At 39.9% G+C, this 11754-nt stretch overlaps 1 protein-coding gene across 1 annotated transcript in view; it reads right to left on the minus strand.

The window, feature by feature from the left end:
• Window positions 1-3814: 3814 nt before the first annotated feature.
• LOC139715713 (rab11 family-interacting protein 4-like) overlaps window positions 3815-11754 on the minus strand; it is a 74509-nt gene continuing 66569 nt past the window's right edge. The window contains exons 11-16 of the mRNA XM_071627265.1: window positions 11556-11605; window positions 10690-10771; window positions 9565-9702; window positions 8366-8518; window positions 7560-7706; window positions 3815-4093 (exon numbers count right to left, since the gene is read on the minus strand). Coding sequence (XP_071483366.1) covers window positions 3932-4093; window positions 7560-7706; window positions 8366-8518; window positions 9565-9702; window positions 10690-10771; window positions 11556-11605 — 732 coding nt within the window. The 3' untranslated portion in view covers window positions 3815-3931. The remainder of the gene's footprint in view (window positions 4094-7559; window positions 7707-8365; window positions 8519-9564; window positions 9703-10689; window positions 10772-11555; window positions 11606-11754) is intronic.

Consider the following 11754-nt stretch of genomic DNA (forward strand, 5'->3'; position numbering starts at 1 on the left):
CAAATCTATTTCTATAATCTTCAGTGGCAAACACAATAGTAAGGCAGGGATTCTTTCCAAATGATGACTCTTACAATGCAACAAATAGTATTCAAACAGGACTATCACATAATTATGCTCATAGCATTACAAATCATTGAATATTGATATATTAATAAATTTTGATTAATATTAAAAAAAGTTAAGCTAAAAGGGGGCCATATTGCATGACAAGTAGCTATACTTTGTATGCTCCAGTAGTTTCACATACATGTGTTTAATAGAGCTACCAGACATCTACATTGCACATTTGTGATTTAGATCCTACTGTCTCTAAATGTTTAAGTAGAACAGATACTTTTTAAATTCTACAAAGGAACTTTGCTCAATAAAACTGCCTTAAAAAAACTAATGCCTCTCTATGCATATTGATATAATAATTCACTGATCTACAATATTAATCGGAGCTCTTTGCTGAATAACCTTTCCTTTAAAAAAAATGAATAATACTGTTCTTGTTGTTTTGATATGAATATCCTTCAATCTGGAAAATTAATTTGGAGCATCCAGCAGATAGAACAACTGGATCTGGCATTAGTAGATATGAATTTTTGCTGACAGATTAAAAAGATGTTTTGAAACAGTAGATCTATGTAGCTTGCAATGACATGTACACAAACCAGGTCAAATTTCAGATATGTGTCTGCGTGAGAACAGCCGAGACATAGAACTAAAAGTGTTATGTGCTAGGATTGTGTCTTTTTATCAAGTCATCACTGGCACATCAAATGGAAGATGCTCGACAGCAAATGAAACAAGTAAAAAAAACAACTAACAATTTTTACAGCAGGTTTGTAGCATGGGTTTTCAAAAGAACTGGCTCTACACAACTCGCACAAATTGTATGTGTTTCTCTGATTCGCATCTCTAAAACTGAAAACAACTGCTTTCCTTTGAGCTTCTTACTACTACAGTGTGACTAATGATACAATGACCCTATGCAGCGAAGTCACCAGACGCACATATGTCTCCTCATAAATGCAGCACGCTTCGAATTCGACCAGCATTTGGTCATGAACAAAGAGCTCCGGTGATAGTAAGTGAGAGGGAAAAAAGACCCAAAATATTCTCTTCTAAAATAGATAATAAAAATCTCTCCTCTCTGTATGTTACATATATAATACAGAATGAATACAATAATGTCACACAAGTCAGCATGAGAAGTATCTTCATGTTTTACCATAAAAAGGCCTTGTATGTTCTCTCTGAGATCCGAGAGGTCATGGTTGAACTGCAAAAATTCAGATGTGGTGTTACATCTCGAGAGCAAACTGACTCATAAGCAGCGGTCATGCCGGCAAAACTTCGCAAAGTTTCAGATCTCAAAGTTTTGCCAGTGTGACTGCAAACTTCCCAAAAACTTCTCGAGAAATCATTCATGAAACTCGCAAAACCCACTCAAACTAGGGACATTTCCCAACCCCCACAAATCTTCTCAAAAGTGTGTGCAGTTTGAATGCGTACAACTGAAAGTTTGTCACACGACCAGTTCAGTGCCTGTCTTCAGTGGTGCCTCCGAAGCATGCGCTCATTTGGATGTGCATGTGTGCACTGTTTATGTAACAATCAATGGCTATCACTTTCTTCTTTGTTGCGCATGTGCACCAATGACCCAAACTTAAAAATTAAGACTTCGAGAAGTTTGCCTGCCAGTGTGAATGGACGGGCAAACTTTGTGAAGAGTTCTAAAAGTTAAACTTTGACAAGTTTTGCCAGTGTGACTGCACCTATAAATCAAGAGCACATGATGTATCACGCGTTACGCCATAGAGAAATGCTGCATTGTGTGTGCGTGTACATATTCATTCCCATGCCACTGCATGTTATACTATGCATGCATGGTACGCTGTGCTAGCAATAGCGTACAGTGTAGTGCGCACTAGCTCCAGCACCAAAATAATTTCCACTCTTTGGCAACCCAGGGTACAACCTTTAAAAAAATAATTCAACAAAATGGCTGATTTTTATTTGGTACTCTGGGATACCATTTATGTCATCACATCACGAAATAGTGGCAATCATCCTACACTTCAAAGCATATGGCATGCATGATAATCACACACCATACACTTGTGATGACTCACATGCTCATACTTTTAGAATAGCTGCATCGGAATCTCGAAATCATAATTTTTCTTTGTTTTCTTTTGCTCTCTGATGAATATTTACTTTTATCAAAATTTGGTGGCTTGGTTAAGAGACCGCAGGGGGGAAGATAATGGGAAGGCTGACAGGAAACCATGATAAATGTAGGCAATGCAGCTCAATGGTAACAACAAAAAAAAGAACACAACTGTGGATCAATCCAAACAGCCATTGCCCACCATTGTACGGTATTAACAATTATCCAGTGGTGTGATACAAGTACTGGACATGAGGATGGGACAGAATAACTGAGAATAATGTAATGCAAACCCACAGGGCTGAGATAAACTTTAGCAGAGTAGAAACGTAGAGAGGTATGCAATCTGATATACGAGTATGGCACTGGATTGTGACGTAATAGCTGAGAAGTCAGTTCAACCACATCAAATGATGAAGATGCAAAATCACTTTCTACACTTGCATGCACTGCAAATCACACAGCTGTAAGTCTGAAGTGAATACCTTATAAAAGATTTCATACAAAAAATGTAATCAAGCCTCTCTGATTGAAAGAGATCTTATGAAAGAATCAAAGCGTTTATTTTTTTATCCTTTTAAACTATAAGGAGAGGCACAAGCGAAACATATACATATATTTCTTTTTCAATAAGATTGGGCAAATGTCGCAAATGATCAGATTAATGACTGAGGTACACAAATGTCTTGACAAAAAAAAATAGTGGTGTCTCTATTAAGTACTTTTTGTTTTGTGCTCACTCTGTCTCAAGTTGGTTTGAAAATAGGCCACCGCTTAAAAAAATAACAGGACAATTGCATTGCAATCAAGGATGGTGCATACTGTATGAATTTGAGCCACATTTTGATGAAGTATGGTTGGGGGTATTTTAGCAGTTTGTCCTGTACTATGATGGCTGAAAAAAAAAAGTCAGATCCTCCCAGGCAAACTTGGAGCTATGGAATTAATTGCTACGACATGGCGACTCTGGGTTATGGCACGATTAACTCAAGGTCACTTGCACACAGCTGGCATTTAAGTCGGTACAATGCTAGAAGAACGGCAAATCCACTGCCACAAATCACTCTTGACTGAGCACTGGGGAAAAAAAAAAATAGCCAAACCTTGTCAGCAATACCATATATTAAATGTTGTAAGGCCATATTTGTGCACCATAACAATGGCAGAACCAAAACCCAATGACAAACATAAAAAATGAAAAATACATATATGTGTATCTTTTCTAATGAAAGAAGCAGAACTTTGTGAAAAGATTGGTAAAACAGAGGCATCTTTCCCCGTGAAGTACAAGTGAAGCGTGTCACTCAGTTGATCAGTCGATTTGCTCCCTGACCAATCAAAGGAGAAAATGTTCTCCAGCATAAAGTGTTGCAGTCTCCTCCACATACCAGAATGATCCTTTTTGTGTGTGTATGTGTTTTTCCATGAAGAACATTACATTGCAAGTGCAGCAGTGTCACTCTTTTCTGCTACATGGAGCAGGGGCAGATCCAGGAATTCTGTGAAAGGGGGGGGGGGGTTGCACACCCCCATTTTTTTCTTTTGATTTCTGTTGATTTAACAAAACTTGAAGGGGGAAGGGTGCACCCCCGATGCACCCCTGCCTGGATTTGCCACTGTAGAGTTCTCCCTTGGCACCTACAGTTGTAACTTCATTTCACGCTGGAGCGTACAAACGATCTCCTTCTGCTGTATTCACTTTCTAGTTGTCCGTGTCAACTGAACACATTTCTGATTGTTTATTCTTTTCATTCATCCTCTTTGTCACCGTCACGAGTATGAGTTGAAGCTTGCGATGGAGGAGACGCTCTTGCTCCGCGGCTTGATCTCCAGGAGGCCTGGATGGTTCTCGATGATCTTCGTGAGGATGCGGCCGATGTACTCCCTAAGATCGCGGTTCATGTTCTCCTCTTCTCGGAGCGCCTCCATGATCTGAAGCAGAGGATGCGAAAAAACAATATTTTGTGGAATTAGTATTTCATTACAATATGACATCAATGACCCATCATCTTTAACCACTAGTCATTCTTTCGTGGAAATATGCTGTGTTACCATTTTTGATAACTGAAATGGGATTTAAATGCAGAGAGAGGCCGGTAAAACCTGCTTATCCAAAAATAGCAAGCCAGTGGAGTAGAACTGAGTCAAAAGGGACTTGAGCTTACAATCGTAGCAAAATCTTAGTCAGCAGCAAACTGACTATCATAAAGGTAGGCATATACTTGTATGGACTACAGACATACAGCAGTGCCACAAGTATGTACCATCTGAGAAGGGTTAGGGACACAAAACAATGAAAAAAAAAGGAGTACATTGGATGTCATAGACAAGAAAAATAAACTATAGCTGGACGCAATACTAAATGAAATTTTAATAAAAAACATTTAAAAACTGTTGAAGGATGACTGATCATGTGATAGAACAGTGAACCTCTCACACAAGTGTCTGCATTACACATTGTTATGTCCTTTCAGAACAACACGAGTCAATTTCCTTCGGGAAAGTACACAAAGCTGCTCTGCAATATGAATATCACTGTTTGGAAACATATAAAATGGAAAACGACATTGTGAGCAGTACTGCAGTAGCAAAGAATACAAATAAAAATACATAGAAAACTAAAATCAAACCAACGGCGTAGCCAGGATTTCATCTTAGGGGGGGCGGTTAGTCTGCGAGGGAGCGAAGCGACCGAGCCCGAGCGAGCGGAGCGAGGGAGGGGGGGAGGGTGTGGGAGGGGGGTGTCCCCCCTCCCACGGTAAGAACTTTTTGCATTTTGATGTTGTAAATGGTGCAATTTGATGCATGTTTTTGCGCGTTTTATCGACATGAAACAGTCCCACTTGTTTAAGGTAGCAGTTTATTTTGATGTCGATTATTATTGAACAATTTGCCTGTAAAATTGTATAATTTAAATACACTTCTTGTATCAATTCTTTTCACTGAATCATGAACGCGACTGAACCCGAGCGAGCGGAGCGAGCGAGGGGGAGGGGAGGGTGTGGGAGGGGGGTGTCCCCCCTCCCACGGTGAGAACTTTTTGCATTTTGATGTTGCAAATAGTGCAATTTGATGCTTGTTTTTGCGCGTTTTATCGACGTGAAACAGTCCCACTTGTTTAAGGTAGCAGTATATTTTAGTGTAGATTATTATTGAACAATTTGCCTATAAAATGGTATCATTTAAATACACTTCTAGTATCAATTCTTTTCACTGAATATCATGAACGCGACTGAACGCGAGCGAACGGAGCGAGCGAAGGGGGAGGGGAGGGTGTGTCCCCCCTCCCACGGTAAGAACTTTTTGCATTTTGATGTTGTAAATGGTGCAATTTGATGCATGTTTTTGCGCGTTTTATCGACGTGAAACAGTCCCACTTGTTTAAGGCAGCAGTTTATTTTGATGTCGATTATTATTGAACAATTTGCCTGTAAAATTGTATAATTTGAATACACTTCTTGTATCAATTCTTTTCACTGAATCATGAACGCGACTGAACCCGAGCGAGCGGAGCGAGCGAGGGGAGGGGAGGGTGTGGGAGGGGGGTGTCCCCCCTCCCACGGTAAGAACTTTTTGCATTTTGATGTTGCAAATGGTGCAGTTTGATGCATGTTTTTGCGCGTTTTATCGACGTGAAACAGTCCCACTTGTTTAAGGTAGCAGTATATTTTGGTGTAGATTATTATTGAACAATTTGCCTATAAAATGGTATTATTTAAATACACTTCTAGTATTAATTCCTTTCACTGAATATCATGAACGCGACTGAACCCGAGCGAGCGGAGCGAGCGAATGGGGAGGGGAGGGTGTGGGAGGGGGTGTCCCCCCTCCCACGGTAAGAACTTTTTGCATTTTGATGTTGCAAATGGTGCAATTTGATGCATGTTTTTGTGTGTTTTAACGAGTTGAAACAGTCCCACTTGTTTAAGGTTGCAGTATATCTTGATGTAGATTATCATTGAACAATTAGCCTGTAATATGGAATGATTTAAATACACTTCTTGTATTAATTTTTTTCTCTGAATATCATGAACGCGACTGAACCCGAACGAGCGGAGCGAGCGAGGGGGGAGGGGAAGGTGTGGGAGAACTTTTTGCATTTTGATGTTGCAAATGGTGCAATTTGATGCATGTTTTTGCGTGTTTTAACGAGTTGAAACAGTCCCACTTGTTTAAGGTTGCAGTATATTTTAGTGTAGATTATTATTGAACAATATGCCTATAAAATGGTATCATTTAAATAATCTTCTTGTATTAATTCTTACACTGAAATCATGAACGCTGTCTGTTCAGCAATCAAACAGAAAAAGCATGCACACGAGGGTGTAGATGATAGGGGCATATCCCCTCCCACACGAACGTGATTTTGCGTTTTCAGACCTGAAATTCAGCGATCTGGTGCAAATTTTTGGTGCAATACTTTTTCATCGAAGTGTTAAAATCACGGAATTTAGCTCTTATTCCGAATGTGCACCATCTGTGTGTATGTATAAAGTCTAGTGAGGTAGAGCTTAGGGGAAGGGGGATTTCCCCTCCCGCTCGCGGAGCTTTTGCGTTTTTAGAATTGAAATAAAGCGATCTGGGTATAGCCACAGTCTACTTCTATGCATGGCGGAAGGGGGGGGGGGAGGGGCGGGCGAGCAGGGAGAAGGCGTGGGCGAGTGTTATCTCCACCCTTCCCTTCCGATGGAGCTTTTGCCTTTTTGAGGTTGAAATTGAGATATCTCGTATACGCATATTTGATGGAATCAACATTTGGGAAATCACAAAAAAAAAAAACAACCAACTGATGGGGAGGGGGGACTGAGGGAGGAAAGGGTCGATTAAAATGGGAAACTCCCCTTATACATGAGGGAACCTTGAGTTTTCGGAATAAAGTGATAAGTCTTGTGCACTCAGAATAATTCATAATTTTTGTGCAAATCTAAAAAGTGTACTAAGCTAGGGAAAGAGGCACAGAGGGGGAGGGTTTGGGAGGGGGTTTCCCCCTCCCAAGCACGAGAGATTTTGCATATTTTGAATTGAAATTCAACGATCTGGTGCACAATTTGAGTGAAATATTCAAAAAAAATATCTTATTTGATGAAAGGTTGCAAAGGAGACCCGCTTCATGTGCATGCATACAGTATACACGCATTTTTTTTTTCGCCTCCCAAATCCCCGGTCCAAATCTTAGGGGGGGCGACCGCCCCCATCGCCCCCCCCCCCCCTGGCTACGCCAGTGAATCAAACTACTTATGATTTTGCATGTCAATACTCATATCACTGTCTATACTTCTAAATAACATTTCTAACAACAATGATTAATTTTTGCTATTCTGTGATTATCATTGGGGGGGGGGGGGTGGGATGGTTACAATCAAGAGGGTTTTTTTTTTTTCCCTTTTCAATCTCTTACATCATCTTTGGAGGCCGTCTCTAGCTCCGCTGCAAAGGACTCGGACTTGGCTGCCCCCCGGTGGAGCAGACTGCGGCCAATCTGGATGCCGTTGTTGAGGATCTGGGCACTGTACTCATCATTTGACTCCTTCAGCTGTTTGTTCTCCTGAATGGGGTGGGGTGGGGATGGGGGAGGGAAACAGTCAAAAATTAATATACAAACTGAAATATTTTCTTCACTCATCTAATCTCGTAACAATGGCAATAAAAATGAATTTGATACAAAGCTTTTGCCACTAGACGATGATTTGAAACTCTTTTATGCCACAAAGCCATGAGCTACCCTGTAGCAACTTCCAACCCTGAAATGACTGCAGTGTTCTCATAAAGTGCATGATGTCCAGTTTTTGTAAAGTAATAGGACAAAAGCAAACAAGAACAAAATCTTCACATTTTACAAGTGCTGCAGGTCTCAATATATTTCAGCTAGCATTTCTCCATTCATATAAAACTTTCCAAATTGTCAAACTCTTGTCACACCATTATAGACCTTTACCAGCTATATTAAAAAACAAAACACACGCACACACAAACAAACGAACAAACAAACAAACCAAAAAAAAACCCCAAAAAACAAAACAAAACAGAAAACCAACTCAAGCATTTGCCTCAGCATGGTTTACAACTGCACCATGTTCAACTCTTTCTGAAATAACAACACCGAAATGCAAGAATTTCGGCTTCAATTTCCACTGTGTGACCTGCGACCTCATGACCCCCAGTCCCAACACATCTCATCTCATCTCATGCGACCTTTCACCCCACCTTCCTCAGCTGCTGGACCTCCAGCTGCAGCTCGCTGTAGCGACTGGGGAGATCCTGGATGCTGGGGCTGCGCATCAGTGTGGCGTGTCTGGCGATCTCCGACTGACCCTCGCTCCTCAGCTGCTCCAGCTCCTTGGCCATCTCGTCAATGATCTGGTTTGGGTGACAACAAAAATAGGAAGAAAGAAGAGGAAAAGGTGAGCCATGGTTACGTAACACTTGTTTATTGTGCGAATTATGGCTGGACATTTGCTGCTGCGACGATTGCTCCCATGAAATATTTGCACGCTAAGCCAAACAGAAATTCTACCCACAAACATAACCCTAACGCTAATCCTAACTCACACATCAAACTAAATCTAAAATCCTATCACAACCCCAACCCTAACACTAAGTCCTTGAAGAAAATAAGACTGGAGCAATTGTCACAGGAGCAAATGTTGTGTCACCGTGAATTATACATATACACTGCCTTTTTAGAGGTGTCATCCACCAAAGGTTTGTTTGTTTGTTTTTTTCCCCAAGAGATTATATTTGCCTGGAATGCTCAGTACTGAGATAAACAATATTGTCTCAAAGGGGAAAATATAACTCCTCAGGGACTGACAAGGCAACATTGGTTATATTACATGGTCTAGATATACAATATATTTGCCATTTCATTCTAGCTCTGTTGACAGTCAATCAAATCCTGGAATTATATTGCCTGACCCGACGTCCCAGCAGGCACTATAAAAATTTCAATCCTTTCGGCAACTGGCATGGGATTGCATGATGACCAATCACTGACCAGTATCAATCTGGGCCATTCAACATTTTCTGTATATAATCATGATGTGACCACTGTTATCAAAGTCATTATCACTGTAACTATTGTACATAAATTGTACTACTATTATCGCCATTATTACTACTCCTTATCATTCTTCTTTTTCCTCTCCTCCTTCGTTTACTTCATCTTCTTCGACCTCTTTTGCTCACCCTTCATCTTCTGCACCTACATTGCTATGAATATTATGCATGAATCATTTATTACTATTTCTGTAGAAAAAATCCTCCTCTTCTCCTTATTTTTCTTCTTTTCCTTTTTCTTTACCTTCGTTTATCTTATCTATTATACGGAGCTCTCAATCAAGTGAGGACAAATCTGTAAATCTGTCCTCCTTGACCATGCCTATCCGTTCTCCTCGAGTACTGACCGTTTCATTGTTGTGGATCACCTCCTCTAGGTTCGCCCGCGTCAACCTGAATTCTTCCTGTTTCCGCTGGTACTCAGACGACAGGGCCAGCCAGTTGTTGTCCACCTCCAGCAGCTTCTGCTCCAGCTTGTCTCTTTCCTGTTTTTTTTTTTTTTTTTTTTTTGGGGGGGGGGGGGGGGTGTTCGAAAACCAAACGGTCAAGCACAACTGTGATCAACCATTCAATGCTTTTGGACATTGTGCTATACGTAACTTTGCCATGCCATTCTTAACCAGTTGAAGACTAGTCCTGAGTATACTCGGGCAGGTGTATACGGAAAATGGGTGTCATAGCAAAATCAGTTCAGCCTCAACGGGTTAATTACCTATAAAAGACGCTAAAATGCTAATCTCCAGTTACAGGGCTGGGATGCTTTGACAAAAAGAAGAGATTTTAAAAAGTCATAATTCTAATAACTGCAGCTGCAGACGGGCAACAACCAATACCTAAAAAGTATTTCTGGTCATAGTGATGACACTTAAAAATATCTTTTCATGTCATTGGTGTACTGTATATGCCAAATACTTTTAGAGGTTTTTATTTTCGTGAATTTTGCGAGTTGGGTGCTATTCGCGAACTCAAAAACACACAAAAATATCAACTCTCATTCCTATGTGAATGTCCATAATCGTGAATCTAACCACTCATGAAACTGATGGGAAGTTCCGAATCATGAAAAAAATTAGACTCACTAAAACTATGGCGTGTACATTATTTCTTGTTTTAGAATGAAATCTGGGCCCATTTTGATCAGATGGGTGTAACTCTACTTCATCATTTTTTTACCCCTCCACAAAAACCAAAAAAACACACACACCAAATGATGAAGAAAAAAAAAAACACAAACTAGATGAATAAGTGACGAAAGAATAGAATTCTACAACATGTGCTAACTGTCCACAAAACAAAGACGAACGACAAAATTTGGCTGCACAGAAACTAACTGAACATTCTACTCAAGTAATCGAAGAATGAAATTTCATAACATGTGCCAACTGTCCACAAAACAAAGACACACAATATAACTTGGTTGCACAGAAACACTAAGTGAAATCATGGCTCCCAGTCTCTCTGGGATTACTCACATGTCTTATCGCTTCCGCCTGACTCTTCAGTTTAGGCACTTCTTCAGCTAATGACTCGTTTTCCTGATATAGTACTGAGATTCTGGGGAAGAGGAGAAGACACGTAGGATTCAGTCACCTCTTGGAGAAAATCACCAGTTTCTGTCTCTTGCCAACTTTATTTTTCATACTGTGGATATGCAGTTTGCAGAGTTGTACCTGAATTTCATAAAATACTTGCAGTCGTACGCTCGTTGTGATTTAGTAAATGAAAAGAGCAACATCACTCTGCTGATAATCCTGTAGTCACTTCAAAAAAATCTCACCCCTTATGAACAAGATTTCTGAGACCTACACAAAATTAGTCCAGTACCCACCAGGATCCTCTATGGTGATGGTGTTTACAGAAAACCGAGTTGTTTGAAAAATATGTATCTATTTCTATGATTTTATGATTTACAAGACCTTTAAGTGCTGGTATTGCTCATACCTATTTAGAGAGGTACATGTATCTAGTAGTTCTCAATCGTTTAGCGTTATCCATACTATCATTCTCCATGAAAATGATTTGAAAAAAAAAATTATACTCTATAATCCTTTTGAGAATAATTGAGAACCACATAGGCACCAATATCATCCACCTTCTACTGAATTTACAACCTCATGCTCCTAAACTGATTTTGTTAAGTTTTTGGGGTGGGGAAAATATGACTAACCACTTGAAATCTTATTTGAAAGAAATACCAGTGTCCTTTCATATTTTTTTTTTTCTGAGCGGAGGGATGGAAAAAATTTGTAATTGCTGTCGTCAATTGCGTATCATGAGGACAAAACTTAAACAGCTTCCAATATAGTGGGTAACTGAAATGAACCATAATTATACTCACCTGTTTTGTAATGTTTCGATCTCCTCGCTGTATGATTTGTGCTGTCTTGTCTGTGTGAAAAAGGCAAGCAGAGGATTTAAGAATATATCAAATACATTGTGAACCATTCACATTTTATCAGACAATAAAGTTTACTGGAAATTCATATTATTTAGACTGTTTGCAGCTGCCTGTCAAATCATGTTATTTGTTTTATGTA

The sequence above is a fragment of the Diadema antillarum genome, unplaced genomic scaffold (genome assembly GCF_040938485.1).
Source record: "Diadema antillarum isolate AM-2024a unplaced genomic scaffold, OU_Dant_1.0 scf00000053, whole genome shotgun sequence".
Lineage (NCBI taxonomy): Eukaryota > Metazoa > Echinodermata > Echinoidea > Diadematoida > Diadematidae > Diadema > Diadema antillarum.